The sequence below is a fragment of the Verticillium dahliae genome, genomic scaffold (genome assembly GCF_000150675.1).
Source record: "Verticillium dahliae VdLs.17 supercont1.2 genomic scaffold, whole genome shotgun sequence".
Classification (NCBI taxonomy): domain Eukaryota; kingdom Fungi; phylum Ascomycota; class Sordariomycetes; order Glomerellales; family Plectosphaerellaceae; genus Verticillium; species Verticillium dahliae.
Genome location: NW_009276916.1, coordinates 25883 through 50156, shown reverse-complemented (window position 1 = coordinate 50156; position 24274 = coordinate 25883). Strand labels below are relative to the sequence as shown.

At 56.3% G+C, this 24274-nt stretch overlaps 7 protein-coding genes across 7 annotated transcripts in view; 3 read left to right on the top strand and 4 right to left on the bottom strand.

The window, feature by feature from the left end:
- Positions 1-2783: 2783 nt before the first annotated feature.
- Positions 2784-4506, top strand: VDAG_00824 (serine hydroxymethyltransferase; the record flags this gene model as incomplete). Its single annotated transcript, XM_009649710.1, has 4 exons — positions 2784-2906; positions 2974-3024; positions 3092-3456; positions 3519-4506. Exons 1-4 carry the CDS (start codon positions 2859-2861, stop codon positions 4504-4506), a joined length of 1452 nt encoding a protein of 483 aa, XP_009648005.1. The 5' UTR covers positions 2784-2858.
- A 763-nt stretch (positions 4507-5269) lies between these two features.
- VDAG_00823 (uncharacterized protein) lies at positions 5270-8256 on the bottom strand (the record flags this gene model as incomplete). Its single annotated transcript, XM_009649709.1, has 3 exons — positions 5270-6610; positions 7068-7140; positions 7511-8256. 3 exons carry the CDS (start codon positions 8254-8256, stop codon positions 5270-5272), a joined length of 2160 nt encoding a protein of 719 aa, XP_009648004.1.
- Positions 8257-9430: 1174 nt separating this feature from the next.
- Positions 9431-12985, bottom strand: VDAG_00822 (transcriptional activator SPT7; the record flags this gene model as incomplete). Its single annotated transcript, XM_009649708.1, has 3 exons — positions 9431-10618; positions 10669-11834; positions 11893-12985. The coding sequence occupies 3 exons, from the start codon at positions 12983-12985 to the stop codon at positions 9431-9433; spliced, it is 3447 nt and encodes a 1148-aa protein (XP_009648003.1).
- Positions 12986-14206: 1221 nt separating this feature from the next.
- On the top strand, positions 14207-14923 carry VDAG_00821 (uncharacterized protein; the record flags this gene model as incomplete). Its single annotated transcript, XM_009649707.1, has 4 exons — positions 14207-14231; positions 14323-14414; positions 14538-14627; positions 14693-14923. The coding sequence occupies 4 exons, from the start codon at positions 14207-14209 to the stop codon at positions 14921-14923; spliced, it is 438 nt and encodes a 145-aa protein (XP_009648002.1).
- Positions 14924-15241: 318 nt separating this feature from the next.
- On the bottom strand, positions 15242-17144 carry VDAG_00820 (uncharacterized protein; the record flags this gene model as incomplete). Its single annotated transcript, XM_009649706.1, has 2 exons — positions 15242-16689; positions 16760-17144. 2 exons carry the CDS (start codon positions 17142-17144, stop codon positions 15242-15244), a joined length of 1833 nt encoding a protein of 610 aa, XP_009648001.1.
- Positions 17145-17879: 735 nt separating this feature from the next.
- VDAG_00819 (uncharacterized protein) lies at positions 17880-20709 on the bottom strand (the record flags this gene model as incomplete). The annotated part of the gene is made up of 3 exons (XM_009649705.1): positions 17880-19351; positions 19402-19582; positions 19636-20709. 3 exons carry the CDS (start codon positions 20707-20709, stop codon positions 18102-18104), a joined length of 2505 nt encoding a protein of 834 aa, XP_009648000.1. The 3' UTR covers positions 17880-18101.
- Positions 20710-23876: 3167 nt separating this feature from the next.
- VDAG_00818 (calcium/calmodulin-dependent protein kinase type I) overlaps positions 23877-24274 on the top strand; it is a gene marked incomplete at both ends in the record, with an annotated part of 1362 nt that continues 964 nt past the window's right edge. Inside the window, one exon of the mRNA XM_009649704.1 lies at positions 23877-24007. Within this exon, the coding sequence (XP_009647999.1) occupies positions 23877-24007 (131 nt within the window). The remainder of the gene's footprint in view (positions 24008-24274) is intronic.

Genomic DNA, 24274 nt, shown 5'->3' with positions numbered 1-24274 from the left:
ACTCTTCCATTTCTTTTCGGTTTTTGAAAGACGCTCAACTGAGCCACCATCAGCCACGATAACCTGACCAGCGGAAAACACGATACTCACGAGAAGACGACACCAAAACACCGTCGCACTGACGACCTCGCTTCACACACTCCCCGCACCGCGCAGACTTCTCCGACATACGACATTTCAAACCTTTCCGGAAGCACCAGGTACAAGGCATGTCCGCGTCAGAACCCTTCGACTCGATTGAAGACGCAAGGTTGACGCGCTCAACGGTTTTCTTCGATAGAGGTTTTCGAATGCGACTGGACATCGTGTCACGGTTAGTAAAAGAGGAGTTTGCGGACCAACCGAATCTGGGGCAGGACCTACTACTTATGGCCGTTGGGACATCGGCCTGAAGGAGGAGTATCATGTAACAAGCACGGGTCGAACAACCGGCCGCAGACAAACCCCACGTCAGAAGATCCAGGGTCACTGATAAGATAAGGCTTGCCAAGGCTAGGTCACGTGACAGGATCACCAGGAAACAGTGATCCAGGACCAAGGATCACTATTATGCTTGGATCACCGTGAGCCGTGATCCAACATAAGAGGATCACGATATAACAGTGAGCCATCCAACATGAGCTCACCACCTAACACAACAAGGACAGGATGGCAGGTATATAAGGACGGACATTCTGGACTTGTAGATACATTCCTTCTCACGACAGTGATCAATCTAAGTCTTACCTTGTATTCATTGTAACGAGTGCGCAACGCCTTACGACACCACATCGTCTCAGAGTCACAACCTAAGCTTCTGCAAACAGCAACCCCAACCCTCTGACAGTGTTCCCCCTTCGGAAGCTGCCAGGTCGTAACATTAGTCTACTATTACGAGGTATTATTAAGGGTTTAGGGGTAATTATTTAATATAATTAAACTTATATCTTAGACGATTAATCTATCTAGCTATAGACTACTTACTATCGAAAGTGCTATAATTAATAAAGGTAGGTAGTCCTATTATAGCTAGAGGTCTAGGGGCTATTAACGATATAATCTATCGTTAAAACTAGTTAGGACTTAAACCTTAATAAGGGGAACTTAGACTTTAATAGGAGGGACTTAGACCTTAATAGGAGGGACTTAGATCTCTTAAACCTTAATAACTAAAAGGGGAATTCTAATAAGTAATAGAAGATATTCTAGGGAGCTAAGGAAACGACGCTAGGAAATAGGTTTATAGTAACGGGGCCTCTATAATAGTAGTACTATCGTTACTTAATCCGTGGTCTTATAAATAAAATAACTCTAGACCTCTACTAATAGAATTAAATATACTAGGAGATAATAGACGTATTATTATAGGATAGATAGATAGATTAGGAATAGGAGATCCCCTAGAAAGTCTAGTTAATGCCTAAGAGTTAATAGACTAGGCAGGAGTGAATTAGCCTATTATTAAGGAAGTTAATATCTATAATCCCTAGTTATAATAGGAAGGCCTAGTCGATTATCGGCCCGACTATCCTAATACTCCTACTTCTAAACCTATACTAGATCCGTTTAATAAGATCACCCTAGTAGTTATCTATAACTACTATAATATCGTGGGTATCGCTCTAAGGTAGTTGTTCGGATATATATATAACTAATGACTTAGGCCTATACTACTAGGATCGCCTAATAGGGCCACGGATAGGGATATTAGTATAAAGCCTATAATGAAATCCTATCGATAGGATTCTAGTAGTCTTATATATCGGCTTAGGTCGAATAGTAATAAAGGATATATATCTTTAAAGATATATTAATTATATAGAGATAAGGATATAGTTATTAACCTTTAGTTATCTAGTAGTAGTAGGGGGGTTACTATACGCGTTATAGTGCCTCTTTAATAAGATAGTACTATGACCGGTGAAGGTGTAATTATAAGGGTGAAATAATAGGTAAGTGATTAGGTCGGAATTGATCGGAAGCCCTGCTATAGTCACTAGAAATGGGAATTAATAGGAATTTTCCGAGAAAGCTAGTAGAAATCGTATAAGAAATGGGGGTTTAAAGTTGGTTATTGTATTGGTTAGAGTAGTAGAAGTCGAAAATGGATATCTGGTGAACCTTTAATATTGTATGCCCTCGCCAGACGAATACCCCCACTGCATTGCATTTCCAGTCCCATACTCCCAGGTGGGCGATGCTGCGAGTGAGACATGACAGGTACATGCGCTACATATTGTCAGATTCAGTGGTCGAGGGAATTTGCTTCAAGGACGGCTGGGCAATGAAAGAAAGTGCCTACCCGAAGCTCAGCCAGTCACGGGGGCTCATAAATTCAAAGCCACGATCGTTTTGCAACTGCGGATGGCCCTGGAGTACGAACAAATTGTCCTGAAATATGGCCTCGCCGTTCCATTGTGCCGGCTCGTCAATTGTGCTGGCTCGCCAATTGTGCTCGCTCGTCAGTTGTGCTCGCTCATCAATTGTGCTCGCTCGTCAGTTGTGCTCGCTCGTCAATTGTGCTCGCTCGTCAATTGCTTTGAGCGAGCACCTTGATGACTCACCGACCAGAACGCTGGGTTCACCGAGTCGCCCAGGAGGACGCGATCGGAGGGTGCTCGCCGTGCTAGCGAGTCACCCCACTAGGACCCCGCCAATCACTCAGTGCCCCTCGCTACCCCACCCTCCCCTCTTCGTGCGTTCGACTCTCCTACACGCTCCGATCCAGTGAATTTTTTCTCCCTCGTTCGCCCGCCAGCGTCTCGCCCCTCCTTCTTGGTCTATAAAGCTTCTTCAGGGTTCCTTGAGAACCTTCCTTGACCCAAGTCTTCAAGACCATCTTCCTCCCGACCCCTCTATCCCACTACCACACCTTCACAATGGCTGCCAATGGCTCAACTTACGCTCTCAGCAACTCCCACAAGGAGGTACGTCTACCTGGATCTGAACATGAATGCCAATTCGTCGAGACGCTCCATACTGACTCACCGATAGATGCTCGAGAAGTCTCTTATCGAGACTGACCCCGAGGTCGCCGCCATCATGGTACGAACGACAACCCAGCCCGCCCTCTTCGATATGACACAGCACTGACAGAGCTCCCTCTCTACAGAAGGACGAGATTCAGCGCCAGCGCGAGTCCATCATCCTCATCGCCTCCGAGAACGTCACCTCCCGTGCCGTCTTCGATGCCCTCGGCTCCCCCATGTCCAACAAGTACTCCGAGGGCTACCCTGGTGCCCGCTACTACGGCGGTAACCAGCACATCGACCAGATCGAGAACCTCTGCCAGAAGCGTGCCCTCGAGGCCTTCCACCTCGACTCTGAGAAGTGGGGTGTCAACGTTCAGTGCCTCAGCGGCAGCCCTGCCAACCTCCAGGTCTACCAGGCCATCATGCCCGTCCACGGCCGCCTCATGGGCCTGGATCTCCCCCACGGCGGCCATCTGAGCCACGGCTATCAGACCCCCCAGCGCAAGTAAGTGACACCCAAGTTTTCTGCTGCCTTCAGGCCAGAGCAGTCAGCTAACCCGGCGTTAGGATCTCTGCCATCTCTACCTACTTCGAGACCATGCCCTACCGCGTCGACCTCGAGACCGGCATCATCGACTACGACACCCTTGAGAAGAACGCCATCCTGTTCCGCCCCAAGGTCCTTGTTGCCGGTACCTCCGCCTACTGCCGCCTCATCGACTACGGCCGCATGCGTAAGATTGCCGACTCTGTCGGTGCTTACCTCGTCGTCGACATGGCCCACATCTCTGGTCTCATCGCCGCCGGCGTCATCCCCTCCCCCTTCGAGCACGCCGACATTGTCACGACCACGACCCACAAGTCCCTCCGTGGCCCCCGCGGCGCCATGATCTTCTTCCGCAAGGGAGTCCGCTCCGTCGACGCCAAGGGCAAGGAGACGCTCTACGACCTCGAGAACCCCATCAACTTCTCCGTCTTCCCCGGCCACCAGGGCGGCCCCCACAACCACACCATCACAGCCCTGACCGTCGCCCTGAAGCAGGCCGCGTCGCCCGACTTCAAGGCCTACCAGCAGAAGGTCGTCGACAACGCCAAGGCTCTCGAGTCCAAGTTCAAGGCTCTCGGCCACAAGCTCGTCGCCGACGGCACCGACTCGCACATGGTCCTCCTCGACCTCCGCCAGTTCAGCCTCGACGGCGCCCGCGTCGAGGCCGTTCTCGAGCAGATCAACATTGCCTGCAACAAGAACGCCATCCCCGGCGACAAGTCGGCCCTCACCCCCTGCGGCATCCGCATCGGCACCCCTGCCATGACCTCGCGCGGCTTCGGCGAGGCCGACTTTGAGCGCGTCGCCACCTATATTGACGAGGCCATCAAGATCTGCAAGGACGTCCAGGGCGCCCTGCCCAAGGAGGCCAACAAGCTCAAGGACTTCCGCGCCAAGGTCGCCGGCGGCGAGGTCGCCAAGATCAACGACCTCCGCCAGGAGATCGCCGCCTGGTGCCAGGGCTTCCCCCTGCCCATCGAGGGCTGGCGCATGGACGCCGGCCTCTAAATCCGGGGCGCGGCCAAGCACTTTTTCTTTTTTTAAAAAAAAGCAACAACGGGAATGGAGATGATGTAGGAGGGGCGAAGAGAGGCAGGAAATTTGATACCAGGATATGCGTCCCCTATTTCTACGAGAGGAGCATACTTCAACACCGGTGGTCGGCATCGGGGGGGAAGAAACACACCCCGTCCGACGGAAGACATTTTAACATGAGTCACGAATCGGCTGGAGGGGGAAAAATGGGGAAGAGAAAGTTGCATGCATATTTTTATCGGGCGTTGCAGACTTTCTGCTTTTTCCCCCCCATGGCGGGTTCAAAACGGTGGGCTGCGGCTGGGAGTTAACAGGGGCGTTGATCAACTGGAGCACTTTAGCTAGATGGAGGGGCTGCTTCAACCGCGGCCCTGTTTCTTAACAAGAATTGTATTCATCCACTTGTGGCACCGTCTCGCGTTGCTGGCGACAAGGTGAATATGTATTGTTTGCTGTCTGAGAGGCGGTACACATTGCTCCTGCTCGGGAGACTTGCCGCGAAGCTTGTTCCCTCTGCATCCTTCCATCCTTCGTTTGATTCTACAGGTCTGTCAACCCCGCTCACGCCGATGGCTTGGACTTGATCCTCAAGCTCGTGCAATGCGTGTCTCCTGCAGCAATATCACCAACGCCAGACAATGGGGCGCATCTGTCGGAGTAGAAACTGCAACAAAGTGCTAACATCATTCTACCACTTTAATTGTACAAGTCGCAAACACGAACGCCACAACACTCATCAGACCATGGAAAGAAGGCTATGAGCCAAGTCACCCGCGACCTTTCGTTTCCCGGCTAGCATTGCCCCGTCTAACGCTGCCTTGACTTCGCGTTGAGTTTGGACCACGAGTGTCGAATCCGGCTGAATCGAGGCAACGACCCGAACTGGGGATATCGCAAGTGTTGTGGTCGCGGGAGATGCACCCCTCGCTTTCCTCTCCTGATCTTTGAGAACCTCCATGATAGTGGCGTGCCGGAACCCTCCGGCGCCAGGCTGACCTCTGAAGATTGTTGAAGCTACCTGGAGGTTCAGGAAATCGTTGAGGGAAAACTGTGGTTGTGAAGCACCGGCGATGGTTTCGACAGTGGGGTTCCGGATATCTCTGGAACTGCCTTTGTTGGCGCTTGAGGTGATGGTCTGGGCTTTGACAGGGACTGTCGTTGCGTTGGTGACGCATGGAAGTCTGCGAGCCTCTGCGCCTTGAGGGGATGTATCGTCATTCCTGGGACTATATTCAACGTGTTCTGCATCTGCATGGTTTGCAATTTGAGACGGTCTGTAATGACCAATATTCTCAAATGGCGTAAAAGACATCAAGTCATACCCCTCGGTCAGTGGAGCTGATGCAGCACGCTCATTTGTCTTGACGACTTGAGAAAGTCGAGGTGTTGGGCTGCTTGCTGTAGGCAGTGGGCGCTTCAGGTTGCCAACGAAGGCGTGTGTACCGCCGGGGTTATTGTTGGTGATCCTGGCATTCAGAGGCAGAAGGTCGGAGCGTAGACCAAAACGTTCGGTTGAGAGCGAGATGTGGTTTTGGGGATACTCGGTATCACTTATCTGGAATCCCCTTCTTACGAGTGCCGCCCTGAGATCAAGCCATATAGTCAGGGCAGGTTGTGTGAGGAGGTGTGCCTGCCATTTTTCATGGTGCGCATTATTTGGGAGTTTAGGGAACCGATCCAACCATTCTTTGACGATCCGAAAGTAACTGACGACACCTTCGTTCCCTTTTGAAAAAACAGACGGCAGAGCTTTTCGGATGAGATCACGTCGTTCCTTCGGCCGTGGGAACTTGTGCCAAGGCAGAAAGCTCTCGTCTCGAAGTGCCAATAGAATTTGTACGGCGGCTTCGCGGGCTTCAGCATACTTCTCATTCTCTACCTCAGCAACGTCAAGAGAGCTTGAGCAAGAGGTGATCTCGGCGGTTAACAACCAGAATAATTTGTGCTGGGGCCAGGCACCAGGCTCTTGAGGCGGAGGCGAAGTTTGTGTCATGACGGGTTCGACGTTGAGCACGAGTGGGTTGATGCTGTGGAATGACAGGTGAGGCACCTTGGTAGATAAGGTAACAAGAGGGCTCTAATTGATGGAGGTTCTATTTGTACTTTTCTAGGAACAAGAATCGTACGGGAGAAACTGTGAAAGGAATTTAGGTACATGGAAAGCTTTGAATAGAAGCCTCCCGGTTGGACGGGAAAGGAGCACGATATTCTGGAAGACACAAGCACGCACTTCCCTCCACTACTCTGCCCATGCTTTCACTCGAATATTATCCAGCGCCTCTAAAATTCCCCTACCTTCCATGGACACTATCGTGCCCCTATCGCGCTCCACCACCTGAGGGGACAAGTGTGTGGAACCCGAGAGCCACAGACACCATGGTACTGGTACGTGACAACGTGCATCACTTGCCAAACGTGCGGCCGAAGAGCGTAGCCGTCTTGAAATTTGGGGAACTCGGGGGTATAGACAACCGAGCCAATCGACCCGTGCATGATAAATAGACAAAGATATGTTTAGATTATCGTGGACTCACTCTGTAGGTGGGCATGGCATCACCGAGGCCGATTCCACTATCGTTTCGGACACATGGACATCTGGCTAGTCCCCTGTGTTCGATGACAGACTGTCTCTGTTTAGACAACGGAAACCACTTCAAGAACCATCTCATGGGCGACAGACAGAGCACCACGGCACCAGAGGTGCCTTTGGTGTAGGAGCGCAGCCTGATTGCATTGCCATGGCACAAACAGGCACTTTCTCGTCACATGGACAATTAAGTACTTTTGAGACAGATTCTTTCAGCGACGTCGATCCATCTCATTGAAAACTATAGGTATGGGTACCATAATCAAACACTGTATCCTGATCTTCTCTAGCACAGAGGAGAACATACCGCCGTGACTTGTTCGAAACACAGCAGCAAAGTCTCACTTGCCCCTCCGCCAAACCCCCTACTCCTGCACCCCCTGAACACACTGCCACATCATCTCCAAAATCTCCCTCTTGAGCTCCGCCCTCTGCTCCTCCGTCATCCCGTCCTGACAAGCACCACTCTCGCCCCCTCCCCCAGAAATCTCCTCACCTCCATCCATCCACGGATCCCGCAGCAGCAGCAGCTCCCGTTCGCAGTGATCCCCCAGTCCAAGCTGCCGCGGCCGCCCCTCCCCCGCGCCGCACCCACCACCCTCGCCCGGCCACCGATACAAAACAACCACCGGCTGCGGTGGATCCAGCTCCATCTCAACAGCATACCGCCTCGCCAGCGGCATCGTCACCCGCCGCAGCACCGTCGACGGGACGTACGCCGTCCTCCGCGGCAGCAGGCTCCTCGGAAACGAAGGAATCGATGTGCGATGCGGGGCCGTGCCCCGGATCCGCGAACCGGGGAGAGCGACGGGGCTGCCGCTGAGCTTGCGTCGCTTCTTGGTCTGGCGGACCGGGTCGGGAGGGGCGTGCTTGCGCTTTTGTGGCGTTGTCGGTTGGATCGTCAGGGCTGCTAGGGCCTGTGTGAGGTCTTCGATCTCGGTTGGGGTCGTGAGAGCCGGACTGTGCTGGAATATCTGGCTGCGATGACGGATGGGGGGTGGGATCGCCGGACGTGGCTTCAAGCCGGATGCTGAAACGAAAGAAATCGGGGCGGGGGAAGGGGCCGGATTGGCATGTTGATGGTGGGTTATGGTCTGCCCGAGTGCCCAGACCTGCTTGCTTTGCCTTTGCCCCATGGTCGTGATGATGGAAGTGGTGGGATTGGTGATCATGCAAGATGGGACTTGAAAGGGGGTAAAAGAAATGACTGATCGATGAGGCGTAGATTCAGGCGTGAGCGCAGCGTAGAGATGAGAAAAGTTGAAGAGCAGACAACGACTCGAGAAATAAATCCCCAGACCGGTTCCACGATGTAGATGGTTGTACAATAGGGCGAATGGCGTCCATCGTGGCCCACTGAATAGGGGCTGGGATGAATAGGAGGTCAATCAAGAGAGCGGCCATTGTTCGTCGCCGTGCCTTCCTACCAACACAATACTGAGAACAACGACATGCACTCAAGCAAAACCTGGAGTAAACCACTGCATCATCGCGGCCTGGCGGGTGTCAACTTTGATTCTTTACTGGAACATAACGAGCTACGCGCGCCGGCGACCGCCTCAACTCTATCTCGTCTCACGTCCCAACGCTCACCCATTCCATGCCGTCCGTCATCCACAGCACCGTTTCTCGGCATCGAGAAGCCCTGCTCACGCTGCCTCGAAGAAACGTCCGCTGCCACGGGAGCCGAGCACCCCCGGAGATGACGACGACAACCTGCAACCCCTGCCTTGGTCTCCTGAAAGAAGCCAATCCAATATTCATCCCGCGCTGCCGCCGATCGTCCCATGAACGGGGTCGACTCGACCCTCGACGTTGCAGCTCAAACTGGAGGACAAAAAGAAAAAAAGAAGAAAGCATTTCTAGCATAGTCCAAGGTGACTCGCCCAAGTGCTGACCTCCCCGTGACACGAAGGACAGGGAAGCCCGATATCGTAACGAACAAAACCCCCCAGACACTGACCCGCAGCCCCAATTTCTTAATCCATCGTCAAAACAGCTGCGTTCGGGTATCCCAATGCCTGAGTGAATCCGACCTGTCCATGATATTATGGCGTCGCTCTTTCGTTTTTTGGCCTTGAAGGCAATACGTCCCCCAACGCCGAATTGTATGAGTTTTTGTGCGTCCATTGCCGTATAAAACAGAATCTGCCGGAGCAGCTAAGAAAAAATAAGACCGGCAAGTATTGCGCGAAGCTGCAAGAGCTTTCGATTCGAAAAGGAAAGTCGCAAAAGTAAAAGTGTGTTGGTTGGTACAGCGGAAGACGCGTAGTTGTGTATCGTTTTCGTGTAAGGCGGGTGCCGAATATCTTATCGTTCCGCACTCTCGGAAGCGCCGTCCCTCTCTTCCGCTTGGCTGCCGTTGCCCTGGCTCTGCATGCTGTCGATCCGCTCAATGCTGGGCGCGAGCACTGGTGCGGGAATGGCCGTGCCATTCGTGATGGGCATGTTCTTGTTCTTCTTGGCCGGAGTCGTGTTGACTCCCTTTTCGGGCGAAGCTTGAACGCCCTTGCCGTCGGTAACCTGTGCCTGACCAGACTCGAGCTTCTTCTTCTTCTTGGCCAGAGCGATCTGTTCCTTGGGCGGCCTCTTTTGTGGTGAGACAATCTTGCCCGTGGCACCCAGGCGGGGCCTCGGCCTCCTCTGCTTGACGGGCAAGTCCTCATCTTCGACCAAAGGTGCATCGCCGTTCGCGTGTAGCTTAGCCAGGAAGAAGTTCTTGATGAGGCCAATCTGGCCGTTGATGTTCTCCTTCGAAACCGGTTCAGGAGGCGGCAGCGAATCGAACAGTTCGACAGCCGAAGGACCTCCGACGGCTTGTGTCTGCATCTGGTATTGGTTGCGAACGCGGGTCTGCAGGAGATGCAGGGGAACCGAAAGCATATCGAGTCCGAGTTCCTGATCCAGGCCAAGAGACTTGAAGCCGAAGAAGTCCTCACCAAGATCCTCGGCAAAGTCTCCGCTGACGAATTGCTCGCTGCCGTCGTTGAAAGCGCCCACGCCATCTTGGCCGGCCTCTTGGCTGAGCGCCGGACGCAGCAGGTCCGTCAAGTGAATCTTCATCCTCTCGTGGATACTGTCAAGCTTCGTCGTCAACCTATCGACTTCGTCCTTGGCGTATGCCTCGAGACTGGCAATGTCGCAACCGTTCTCGTCAAGTGTGTGCAGAATCACTTCCTCGGGAGTGAACCGAGATTGGAACCTGGCACCGTTGGGTGCATTAGGAGGTGCCTCCTTTTTCTCTGCCTCCCGATACACGTTGAAGGTGTGAATGAGCTTCTGAAAGTAATCGGCACCGATGCTGGTGAGGGCATCGATCGCAGAAGGCTGGAGTTCCTCGAAACCGCTCGTGTACAGGATCTTGGCGACGGAACGCTGGAAGGCCTTCTGACATGTCTGGGGAGCGATAATGGGACCGTTGTCGGCCATGAAAGTGGGCTCGATGTCCTGCTCCACAAAGGAGTCAAAGTTGACCTTGGGAAACTGGTTGGTGTAGACCTGAAAAGAAATCAGTACTGGTTGATAGAACAGGCCAAGAGAAACCTTACCTGCGTCTGGATTTGCATCTGCTTGATCACACCAATCTTGCTGGCCAGCTTCCTCGTTTCCTGGATCTGTCGGATGTTGGTGTCGATTTTGCTCGCAAACTTGCCCTTGGGGGCCAAGAAGTGCCCAGCGGGCACCATGCGCAGGAACTCCTCGTGCTGGTTGATGACCTGGCCCTCGCCATCCTCGATCCATTGAAGCTTGGGGTTGACATCTGGAATCGTGGTCAGAGGCTCGTAGTAGTCGGGGACGACGCGCTCCTCCTCGCCTTCCATGCCTTCGGCGAGAGTCTCGGCAGGGTTCGATGCGTCCTTGGCGGCAACGATTGACGAGTCTGCCTGGGAGTGGCTGATGATGCCGTGAGCCTCTGCTTCCTTCTGCCCGCGCAGGAAGCGGCGGATGCCGGCCTTGGTGCGCAACAGAGCAGGCGCATCCGTGTTGAGCTTGTTGTCCTTGAAAAGGACATGGCGCTCCTTGGCAATGAGGGCGCGATCCTTCTTCGTGACCTGCTTCCAGATCTTGTACTCCTCGTCTTCATGGTCTTGCTCGCCAGCCTCGTTCAGGGCGTGCCCGAGGACCATTCCGTTCAGCGAGGGGCCATCTATATCCATGGCATCGGCATTGCTCGCGACGCCCGATGGAGCATTGGCGGCACTGGGCGTGATGGAGCCAGCGCCGATGGGAGGCGTGCCGAACCCATTGCTGCTGTCAACGGCCTCCGAATCCTCGCGTTGCTTCGCAAGCAGTCCGTTGAGATGAATCGCAGGCTTCTGGTCAGTCATTGGTGTGTCCTCCTTTTGGTCAGGCGGGTGCTTTCGAGACTTGGCGGCTCCTTTGGTGCCGGCAGTGCGGCCGCGAGACGACATTATTGGCTCGTCGTCCGAGTCGTCGCCGCCTTCTTCTTCACCACCATTCTGTTTGCGCCGCTCTTCGGCCTCGACTTCGGCGCGAGGGCGCACGGTAAGGTCGGGGATCAGAGGGATGAGCTTCTCGGCTTCCTTGCGCATGCCATTGGCCATGCGGCGAAGGGGGTGGTTCATGTCCTGGTTGTATCGCAAGCAGTTGTCCCAAATCAGGTTGAGGTCTTGGACAAAGTCCGTCTTGGACTTATAGGTGAGCGACTTGATCTTCTTGGTCATAGTGCCCAGATCCATGGGTTGCTTGATGACTGTGGGCATTCATGTCAGACGAGTTGGCGCACGCAGCCGAGGATGGTTGAAACTCACGGTTGTAATAATCCGGCACATCTCTCTTGTTCACCCTTTGCAGGAAGGGCGTCGAGTACTCTGTGTGCGCCTTGAGTTCGGTGAGGACCTTGTCGAGGGCCTCGTACAACTCCTCCTGATTGACGTTCTCTTCGCTGGCCCATTTGCTCCGGTTCTTTCGCACCTCGTTCATGAGGGACCGCAGTTCGGCATCCGACGCGCGCACCTGGTCACGCTTCATGTCTATCCTCGCGATGAGGTGCTTCAAGGTCAAGCTCGACGCGCCGAGGTTGGCGCTACTCAAGGAGCCGTGGTTCTCGGCCTGGCCGCCGGCCGCGTTACCCTGGCTTGTATTGTTATCCATTTCAGCCTGCAGCTGCTTCTCCGACTCTTCGAGCTGCTGCTGCTCCAGCATGGCGGTGCGATCATTCTCGAGCGTGTAGAAGACTGTGTGGAAGCTGCGGCGCGCCGCCTCTTCGGTTGCGTTTCGCGACTCTTCCAGCTGTTTGCGCGCATCCTCGCTCGTTTTGGCCATGTCGTGTGCTGTGTCGGTCTGTTTCGTCTTGTCGCTCGTCTTGTCGGGAGAGCCAAAGGAGCGAACGGGGGAGCTGCCCGACTTGGAGGGGCTCGGAAGCATCGCATTGGCATCCTTGGGTTTGGACGCGTCGCCATTTTCCTTTGGGTCTTCGTCGTCTTCATCTTCGTCGTCATCGTCATCACCGTAGTCATCTTCGTCGATGACTCGCTTGGCCTTCTTGCGCGGTGGCTCCTGCGCCGCGGTCTGAGGCGCGTCCTCAGCCGATTCAAGGAGCAAGGGGGCAGGCGCGGGAGCCGTCTGCTTCAGCGCATTGATGGCATCGTGATTGTAGGAGCCATCATCGCCGAAGAGCAATGCGATTCTGGATTCGCTCTCGCGAAAGAGATCCCTGAACTGGGATCGCCGTCGCTCATCCTCGGCGTCGGGTGGTGCCTCAGGCATCAATGACATGGAATTGTCGAGAGGCGTGCCGTTGCGCGCAGAGGAGGCATCATCAAAAGACTGATGAAGCTTACTGCTGGGAGCGTAATGGCCGTTGGGGGGTTGCCACGCGTGATGGCCGTTGGGGAGGGACATGATGCGGCCTCGTCGATGGCAGCGACAAGCGGAGGGGCCTGTCGCCGGGCGCCAGAAAGGGCGCTCGAATTATGCCGGACTCGGGCGGATTGGGGGGGCTATGATTGCATCGGAGGATGGCGCGACATCGATAGAGATGGCTTCCCAAGTCGGAGGGCGTGGATGATGGAGGTGGTGATGCTGCGATGGTTCGTGATAGGGGTGTTTTCGCTTGCTCGCAAGAGGTGAGGTTGAGTCTTTGGCGAGGCTTGTACCGGAGTGGATTGCCAGGCGCGGTGCCCTGGCACCTCGACGCTTTGGTACTGACACGGGTGTGGAGGCTGTAGAGGTACAAGGGCGACCGGCATGAGGCGACCACGTTCAGTCCGATGCAAGGTCATAAGTGTTCCATATTCACTGATTTAATATCAATGCATCCATATTCTATTTATGAGAACCTCCTCATCGCCAACAGCCGATTGCACAGGACAAGGCAAGACCCAGGTTCCGTGAGCCTTGTACCGGAACCTTGGGTCCCAAGCCAGACGTGGAGGAACGCGAGCACCAGCGATCAGGCGCGATGGCCCCACCCCAGTCACGTGATACCCAAGTCGCATCATCAGAGGGAAAGGGGGATACCTGAGGATATGGAGTGCGGCAGGCATGTCTCGGGAGAAGGCGATGAGAGTTCACTCAAAGCTGTCGGAGCGCCAGTCAGCCGTCTCCATTCAGATCAATTGGGGGCAGCGCTTTGAAGACCTGCATATCGTGCCTAGACGACATCGACTTTGATCAGGATCCCCAGACTGTCCCGCATATTAATCATCGACCGCTCCACGTCCCAGAGTCCCGCGCATCTGTCCCACCAAGACCCCGCCAGCCAATCCCACGCACCTCAAGCACCACGTACCACACGCACCACAGCCGCCCCCCCTGTTCCCAGGCCCGCCGCATCTGAGAGCTGCGCCGTCTGTCTTCTGTCGTCACTGCTCCGTGGCCTGCCGCGCCCGAGGCTTGGGGCCACAGCTCACCTTTGCAGAAAGCTCCAACCAGCTCGACAAGCCGTCTCCTCCAGGCTTCCACGCCAAACGAACCTAGCCACGTCAACGACAGACCCCACGGAACATTTCGACGAGAACAGCTGCAGTGCTGACGTACAATCGCTGCTTCATCGTTTCAGTCTGTCTATTCTTCGACAGGTCTTGACAGAACCCAGAGCAAATCACTCCACACTCGCCCACCATGAGGATACGACTTCCCTTTGCCGGTTCGCCAGCCCCGCCCGTTTTCCGTCTCAAGAGAGCATCTTGTTTCGGTTCTCCAGAAAGAGCACGTGGCTAACGAGAGGAAAAAACCAGGAACCTTCTTCGCCCTCCTCCTGGCAGCCGCCTACATGGGCCTAACGCCGCTGCACCTCGAGACCTACATCAACGACAAGGCCCTCCACCTCGTCACCTTTTTTCCTCCTTGACGACCGTCTTCTACTGGATCCTCGACACGAGGGCGCCGCCGCCACCCTCCACCTCAAGCTCCTCGCACGGCCGTCCTCGCCGTCGGCTCCGAGCTGCTGCAGGCGCTGCTGCCCAACGGCCGCGTCTTCGACCTGCTCGACATCGCCGCCAACGTCGCCGGCTCGCTCGCCCGGCCTCGGCCTGTGCACGTGGTACCACAAGCGCATGATCGAGCGGCGGCGCGCGCAGCGGGGGCTACGGCGCCCTCGCCGGCGAGGACGACGGCGAGGATCTCGAGATGGGCGTCGGCGGGCTGCAGGAGGACGGCGTCGTTGACGCTGCCGGGGCGCGCTCGCTCGAGGACGAGGTCGACAATTGGGATGAGAACGCCGTCGACGAGTGGGATGAGGACCTGGGCCGGGAGGACGTCGCGGTGGGCAGGGGGAAGGAGGCCGCTGCTGCCGGTGATTTGGGCGACATTGGCGACTCGAAGAAGCGCAGCGATTGAGTCGAGGCATGAGACGCTGTGACGGATGACGAGCCTCAAAACGTCGGGACGAACGAATGACTAGAAGCAGAAACGTGTGCTATTTTACGCAGCGGACGGGGCGTTGGACCATGAGAGATACGGCGATATGAGCTAGGCAGCATACCACTCACTATGTGCTCAAGTCAAATGCCGTTTCAACATGTTTTCTTGGGATCGAAATCCTTTTAGTTGCTAAATGATGGGAGATAGTACCCGTATGAACAGCACATCTTTGCGTCAAACTTTTGTGTTTCCTATCCACGAGAAATCCACACTCCATCTTCCTACACAACCCACTCACCATCCAAAACTCTCATCGTGGAAAAACACATCCCGGCCCCGGTACACCCACGCGCCTACATGCCTCCTCACCTCTCTCGCCATGCTTGCCGGCCCGCACACGAGCACAGCAACCCTCTCGTCGGGCCCGCCGCGAAACGTGTCGTCGATAATCCTGCGCAAGTCCGGCCTCCGACGGCTATGGCTGCTCGTCCACCGTCCGCCGCCGCCGCCGCCGCCGGCGCGCCTCCTGTCGCGGTACAAGCTGCTCAGCTCTTCGCCGGCGTCACCAGAGGCGCCGCCGCCCGCATCTGACGACGACGCGAAGCTCGCGCGCCGCGGCTCCGACACGCCGACAGCCGTGCCAACGCCCAGGTCGCCCGTCAGGAAAATGTTGACATTCTCGTCCTCGAGCACACTGTCGCCACGGCCCGTAACGGCCCACGTCGCGTCGCCGGCGGCGCGAATTGCCCAGACGAGCTCGACCTTGGCGGCGGGGTGATCGGCGAGCACGGCGCGGTAGAGCGGCACGGCAAAGGTGGCGCCGACGCCGCCGGCGATCAGCAGCACGCGGTCTGTGCGGGGCGAGGCAATCTGGGCAAAGTGTCTCGACGCGGTGCCGTAGGGGCCCTCGATGGAGAGGGGCACTGTGGCGGCGGCGGCGGGGAAGACGGTCGTCGTTGTCGATGATGGCATGGCCATGCCGCCGTGCTGGGCGAATTGGGCGAGGCGGCGGGTCAGGGGCCCGTCGTGCTGGCGGGCGACGAGGGTCAGGGCGCCCGTATGGTCATCAACGTCGGCGACGGTGAAGGGGTTAAAGAGGAATTCGTAGAGGAGGGCGTCATTGGAGGCGATTGGACGGGCGGCGGCGGGAATGGAGAGGTATATGTGCGCTCCTGGCTTGGCACGGAAGGCGTTTACCTTGGGGCCGGGGATCGAGGCCATGATCTTGACGAGGGTCGTGCCGGGGATGGTTTCGAGCGTGGCTTGGGAGGTTGTCGTACGAAGGCGGCGCATGGCGATGTCGGCAAGGAAGAGCACGAGTGCCGTGCCGACTGACAGACGAGCGGAGGGGGCGTGGATGAAGATGAGAGGCGGGATGGCCATGGCAACGACGAGATGGGTGATGAAGAACACGCGGTACGACCAGGCCCGCACGGCGCGCAGGGCCGTCGTGTTGAGGAGGTTGAGACCAGCGAAAGCCACGACGCCGGCGAAGACGACGGGCGCAAAGAGACGTCGCTGCAGGATGCCGACCTGAGCAAAGTAGTTGAGGTAGCAGGCGGCATGGAGAATGAGCAGGGCCGTGATGACTCGTGCGAGGACTCGGTGCCAGCGGTTGAGGGTCTCGTGAGACGTGTTGAAGACCCAGGCCAGGGGGCTGAAGGACTTGAGAATGAGCAGATACTGGAAGGGCATGAGGGCCGTTGCAATGGTGCCCAGGCGTTTGGTGAAGTGCAGGTAGTCTGGCGCCCTGTCAGCTGGGGCATCCCGTCTCGAAAAGGAGCATGCATGTGTGCATGAAGCTTCACGTACCTTCGCCAGTACCTGCGATGCACAACACCAGCATCCAGATCATCGACGCCATACCCACCATCCATTGGTCTCTCGTACCCCAGGACTGGCCGTTGATGATGACCTCGTCTCTCGACCACCACTGGACGATTCGAACCTTCGCCAGCCAGCGGCCAACAACAGTGCCCTTCCGGCACTTGTACAATGGCGAGTCAGGCACGACATCGTAGGCGCCGCGAGTGACCTCTCGACCGCGTGTGTACCGTTCCACGATTCGCTGGGTCAAGGAAATGAAGATGGGCAGCAAGGCCGAGATCTGGGCGTAGATGGCATAGCGGTCCAATGCCTGGCGGCGAAGCTGGACCTCCTCTGGTGAGAGGGTGAGGAAACGGTAGGGCCAAGCCATGTTCGGAAAGGCTGTAGCTACCATCGGTACCTCCCTACCTACCTCCTACCTTACCTAGGAGGTAAAGTAACCAAGGTGCCTTAAAGAGGTAGGTACGGCGATTCCAAGAGTACCTAGGTACCCAAGGCAAGATGCGGAAAGAGGGGCCACGGGCGATCAGCAGCGCTATCAGCAACGCATCGAAATGGTCACAGGAAAAAAAAAGAAGAGGGAAGGAAAGACAGAGAGAGAGTCTTCGGGGAAGCAGCGAGGGAGGTATGGGGGGGGGGGGACTTTAGAGCGCAGCAGAGAAGCATGGAATCGATAGTACCAAGAACACGCAAGCACGAACGGGTCTCGATACGACCAAACCTCGAGCTCTGTCCTCTTGGGGATAATGAAGGGCCCTTCAAGTGCTGTCTTGTGCACAAAGCGCGCCTACCATGTACTCAGGAGCCCCTGTAGGCAAATGTGCCTTTCCTCTTGGGGCGTGGCTCCCCTTCGGGCATGGCTACCCGGGGCGTGGCTCCCCTGTGGCATTGGCATGGACCCCTGGGACCCCGATGAGCAACCTGGCCTTGGTGATTGGCCCTCAACCTCTTTCCTGCCCCACCCCCACCTGAACCGCGGAACCTCTTCAACGGGATACCTCGAGGGTCATCACGACACGAGCAGCTCACCGTCGGCTCCTGAATGTGGCATCTCCAGCTTCATCAACAGTAGGAGCGGCTAAACTCCGTCACATGGCGTAGCAATCAGCAAACAACTTGATCGTGATCAAAGCTTCTGAAACGGCTGCTGGGCTCCCAGACTTCTGAACCACTGCATCTCCGTCGTCGATCTCGCCTCCCTCTCTCACTTGCTTCATGATGACTTGCCCATAGTCACCCCGTAGAGCACTCATCCCAATATGAACAAACGCCTTCTCGCAGCTGCCTATTGTACACACATAGTCTTCAACACGAGCACCCTGCCCCCTCACTGCCGGAATTTGGCCAGTTGCGCCATGATCGTATTGACTTGTGACGCCGAATCCGGAGACGCTGGCGGCTGCGGCCGACCGCCAGGCCCGCTCGGTGCGTTGAGACCACCTGGACCGTGGGGAGGGTAGCCTCCGCCACCGTAAGCCGGAGCCCGACCTTCTGCTGGTGTCACGGCCACGCCACCCCTGAGGTTATTGAGCACGGCCTGCACATCGACTGGTCCATTCACCTGCTGTGGCATGCCTCCGTGAACTGCCGTGCCGGGCCCCGCTCCTTGTTGGTTCTGCACAGCGGCAACAAGTTGCTGCAGCGTCGCGCCGTCAAGGTGCCCAAGGGACGCCAGGAGCTCGGCAGGGAATCCGCCAGCTGCCGCCGCAGCGCTCGGCGCAGGACCAGGAGGCACCTGGTGATGGCTTGGTTGGCTGGGATATGCGTGGGCTGGTGGTTGCTGTTGCTGCTGCGGCGGGTACTGCTGGCCGTAGCCTCCGCCTCCATATGCCTGCGCCGGTGCTGGCGCGTGGTACGCAGTAGCAGGCGCTGCGTGTGTTTTGGCCCGTACCACCAGCTCGGCGGCCACGTGGGGTTCGAGCTCCTGGTACTCGTCAAATCGTGTGCTGCCACTGGACGAACGATCAAAGACGCGCAAACTGAATCTGCCAGTCGTATTGGCTCGTATGTCAAGGTCCACCACGGCGTGAACGCCCTCCACAACTTGTCTCTGGATCACGGCGTCCCGCGGCATGCTGGGATGGAGAAACATGACGTCAATCTTGAGCCCACGGTCCAAAAAGGCCCGCGACGCCCAGTCAACAAACTCCGGATTCACTTCTTGCAGCAGCAAGAACTGAACGTCAGGAATCTGGCTGCCGTGTCGTCGAGGCAGTGGGAGCCGGTCGTCGTGCGAATAGTCGTGACCGCGGCTGCGGTGGTTAGCCGGACTCGGGCTGCGGCGACGGTACGAGTCGTGGTGTCGTGCATGGCTTGGTGGTGTACGAGAACGGCCGCGCGGTGGGTATTGCGGTTCCTGGTAGCCACGGTCACGGCCGTAGCCATCATCTCTGCCCGCACGCGGTGAGGCAGGGCGGCCTTGGCGGCGGTCGTCACGCCCTCGCCGGTCGTTTGAGCCGTTGGCACCCCTCTGACCCGAGTCTCGTCCTGAGTCTCGCCCTCCACCACGGCCTCCCCTGTCGGGCGAGCGATTTCGGTCCTCGCCCTTTTTCTTCTGTGCGCGAGAGATCTCGAGGTCTGCAATCGATCAGTCATGATCACTACGCCTGAACAATAGCGGAACTCACGAATCTTGCGGCCCTTTACCTCGGCACCTTGCAGGGTTTTGCATGGCACCTTGTGCATCATCCACCGTGTGGTATTGCACAAAGCCGTACGCAGACTTGAGTGAGATCTGTGCCAAGGGGCCGTACTGGCGAAAAATGTTGAAGACATCCCGTTTTGAGACCCGTTCGCTAGAAAGGTTGCCTAACAACAGATTAGTAGAAGCCAAAGAACAATTTGATCGGGAGTGGACCGACCGATAAAGATCCTGGAGCCTTCAGGGAATTTATCCCATCTCGCTTCCGCCATGTATTGCGTTCGTCAGCATTAAAGGCCTCCCAGAGGGAGTTGGGATCAGTGGCTTCGTTGGGCGGCTTGTTGAAGTCGGCAGAACTAGGGCGAGGAGGGGCATTGATCGACGTGGGAGCAAGAGCAGGCTGGAAGTGGGCAGCATCGGCAAAATTGCCTGTAGCTCCGGCAGTTGCATAATGAGTGGGATGGTTCGGCACGACGTGCGGCTGGTGAAGCAGATGGATATCATCCGGGTTCGCGAGGACAAGAGAAGCACCGTCTGTCACGGGAGGCTTGGGGGGTAGCGAAGCAGACGTAGATGGAGGCATATCCTGGGTAGGCTCTGGCTGGGTATTGGACAGGGTGGGTTGCTGGACGGAATGTTCATCTGCCTGGGCGGTCATCTCGGCCACGAGGCGGGAGATGTCGATGGCTTGCGCATCGCCGTTCGCGGACTCTGGGTGTCCGTTGGAGATGATGGTATCGGCTGTTGGCTGGGAGGCAGGCTGAGCAGCTAGGGGCTGCCGAGTCGTGGGCGAGTCAACATCGGGAACCATTTGAGCGTTCTGTAAAAGATCGGAAGAAAGGTGATTTGTGTGAGAGTCTGCTGCTTGGGATACATGATGCTGTCCCGCGACGGTGTCGAGCTCATCCTGAACAGGCGAGTCGAAGGACTTGAGGTAGTCATCCTCGACGGCGTCAGGCTGTTCTTGTTCATTCTGCCGTGTGTTGCCTGTTGCATCCCCCTCTTCTCCTTTGTATGCTTCATCGAGGCTGTCAAGCTCGCTATCGTTGTCGTTTATGTTCTGATTGTTGTACGTGTTGGCGAGTGGTGGGGCAGGTTCGGAGACGGAGACGAGGCTCAGGCCAGCGTCTCTGATCTCCTGAACCGATGGCATTTCGGTCATGGCATCAAGCATGTCGGCAGTGTCTTGTAGGGCTGGAAGGACAACAGGCGCAACAGTGTGCACGGGGTTGGGGGATACTGGCGAGAGGTCGGCCGCCGTGGCCTGGATCTCTGGTGTTGCCGAACCTGGCATGGAAAGTGAGCCTCGATGACGCCGCGCGCGAGCACTTGCAAAACCTGCAGAGGCTTGCGCTGTTATGGGAAGTTGGCTGTTGGCAATCGATACGATGCGCACAAGAGGTCAATCCTGCTGCTTTGAGCTGTGGTCTGATCTAGAGCAGAACGGGCTGGAAAGTGATGGGTGGCAAGGTATCAGGGCGGGGTCTGGGTCCTGGGGAAGGCTCTGCAATGGTGGTGGTCGCGGAGCCCAAGGCGAGGCAGGCGAGGCAGGCGAGGCAGGCGAGGGCTGTGATGGGCGCGGCGATATGGCAACGACGGTTCCACAAGGTAGGTGCACGTCGCAAACTGACAACTGGCCGGCGCGCTTGATCAGAAAGCAGCTCAAGGGAGGGCTGCGTCGACGGTGATGGCAGGCAGCTAGCTGTACCTGGCCTGAAGAGGACGCAAAGATATTTCGAAGGAGAGCTCGACCTGAAAGATGTAGGATGGTCGCGTGGTTGAGTGGGCGGGCGGGCGGATGCGGTCTATGTCTGGTCTGAAGGTTGGCCCATGGATCCTGAGCATGAGGGGAAAGCCCGGTAGATGAATTCACGTGTTCCAGTAGACTTTGGGAATCCAGGCTGTGGTGGATCACGAACAGGGACAGAGGTGGAAATGGGAGGAGCGGCAGGAGGGAGAATTGACCCAGAGAGCAAGTGGGATGGATGGATGATGCCAGTCGAAAGTGACGAGCCCCAAGTTCCAACCACTCTCGTCCATCAAAGGTGGAGGAGGTACCGCGTAGGTGCAGAATGAAGAAAAAAGACAAGCACGACTCTGCCGAGGGCTAACCTAAAGGGGAAAGAGGGGGCACTAAGGTTCTCTGGTTGGAGGATGGGGCCGTGCATTTGACAGTGTGCACAGAGCGTCACACACGCGGTACATTCTTTTGCATCCACGTCTCATTGCTGGAACGGCGTAATGGGAGACTGCTGCGTCGCGTCGTTGGTGAAAGGTAAAGGTGCCTCATAATGATCCGTTGATCGGCCCCAAAGCCTCTCCTACCAGCTCAAAGGGGCCCTTTTCCAGTTTTTTTTTTTTTTTTTATCTGCAAAGTGATATTCTCAGGGATGGCTTCTCCAAACATTTTGCGCTTGCCTGCTAGGAGGATTCCTTCCTTCACGATAGGTCCCCTTGTCCAATCAAGGTCTATCAGGTATCAGGCGTTCGACGCCGCGTTCGATCCCGACGAACTGCAGGAGGCGAGGAACTGGCACAAATCATTCGATGCCGCCCGTTTACCCAAAGGGCAAACTACATTCGCTCGGTCCAGCGGCCCCGGAGGGCAGCATGTCAACAAGTACGCACCAGTCCCTCATCACCATGGCCATTATCTCGACAAAGTCTCACCCTCGCTTCTTCCAGAACAGAAACCAAGGCCATCACAGCATGGCCCGTCAAGGATTTATTGGCAGCCTTGCCGAAACTGATGCATCCAGGAATTCGGGCCTCCAAGTATTACACTTCACGGTCGGATTCTCTCTCGTTCCAGGCTCAAACCCACAGACACCGAGATGCAAACACGGACGAAAACTTGGAAAAGCTTGTTGAGGAAGTCCAGCGGATCTATCGCGAATCAGTTCCTGGTGAAACGACGCCGGGAAAGCGAAAGAAGCACGAAGAGGTGTGAGTGTGGACTGGAGACAATGTCAATCGCCCGCTGATGATTTCTTCAGAGCCAAATCATTTGACAGGGCAAGGCTGCGTCAGAAGAAACAGCACAGCTCCAAGAAGCAGTCCCGCCGGGCGATCGAATGATCAGCCAAGACTCTTGGTCGCTGCTGTCCCGTCTCTGCCAGGCTCTTCGGCAGCACTCAGCTCAGAGAGCGTGAGACGGCTGCAGCAGCTGTCAGGATGCCTCGAACAAGACAAGCGATTTTTGGTCGTTGAAATATGGTTCATCGGTCACAAGCTCGTGTGGTGGCGGTCTAGCGGCTTGGACGCGCAGGCCAAGACCCCGCCTGTCGGGTTGACAAGGTGAAAAGCTGCAGCTCTGATGACCACGAGCAGTTGAAGCAGAGATTGGAGCGGGCTCATCGGCAATTGGAAGGGCGGCGCGTTTCTTGATGAACTGTGGCTGGCCAAGCCGTGCCTCGAGATCAGGCACAGGGTCGCGCCATCTTATCAAGATCAATAGCGGCGACAGAGAAACCCGAGGTGATGGATGGGGCATGGCATGGTAAACGGGGTCGGCCTCTAGGACAGGCCAACCTCTGCTCTCATGATTCGGACCAGCCTGCTTCGAGCTGCGGCTGAAAGAGAGTAGACGTCGGAGTTGAAGTTGTTCATGACCAGATCGATCGGGGACGTGGTTCTTTCTTCAGGATCACCAGTGAACCTCAGGTTCAGCTTCGCCAGCCACAGGCGCTAGAGTCTGTGAGCAGCTTGTGGGTCACCCGAAGCTTTGTCCCTTTTATCACCAGATCCTCCTCCTCGGGGTTGGCTACGGCGCCTAATTCTTTCTCCTTTCTTACTGTATGAAAACCATACCACTCTTACCAGAGATGAGGCATTGATCAGGTGCCAGATATCATCGATCTAATACATCGCGTCACCATTAATTACTAAGTGCGGCCTTGGGTCCCAAGTCTGATGAGCCGTCCAGAAACTGACATGGTTGTCGAGACCCTGAAGCTGATAGGCGCGACCGCCGATCCCTGCTCACCTGTTCTTACCAAATAGCAGTTGGCGCACCCCGCACCTGGGACTTACTTGGTACACTACTTGGTCTTGGGTCAAGACGGGGACCTCGACCACCAAGACATAAGCATCTGCACTGCGAATTTCCTCCGATACCAATCCTCGAGTCGCAGACCCTGGATACCCAACACTCTCGGCTTTTCGCTACGAGCAACTGTCATCTCTGTCGAGCAGTTACCTTTCCTCTTGATTTCCTATCGTCCTTGCTTGCGCGATATACCCTGTCCGCTCTCTGTGCTTTCTGCCCCACCGAGTCCGCCACCGCTGCTTGGGCACCTCCCCCTCCCCCCACGCCGACAAACCTGCGATTGATTCAACGTCAGATTGACTCAACGTCGCCCTACAAGACGGCACGGAAATCCGCACGCCGCCTTCCTAGAACAACATCGATTGTCGCCAATTTTCGCGCTGGACATCTCGACACCAGCATAACAACCCCACATGGCGACAGCGATGAGCGCCAACGGGAACAGTCGCAGTGCTGATGCTGCCCGTCAGCAGGCCCAGATCCAGCCGTGTCGGTACAAAGTGGGCAAGACCCTCGGTGCAGGATCATACTCTGTCGTCAAAGAGTGTGTCCACATAGATACCGGGCGCTACTATGCTGCCAAAGTCATTAACAAGCGGCTGATGGCCGGCCGCGAGCACATGGTACATTCTGCTTCCCGCCTGTTCCTTATTTTGCGCCGAGTCGCGAGGAAGCGTGCGTCACTCAGTTATCCAGTTGACTGACAGCACCTCGGTTCGTTTAGGTTCGAAAAGAAAAGCAGTCCTGGAGAAAAGGGGCAATGGGCCACAGAACATTCTTGACTCTCGTCGACTACTTCGAGACGATGAAC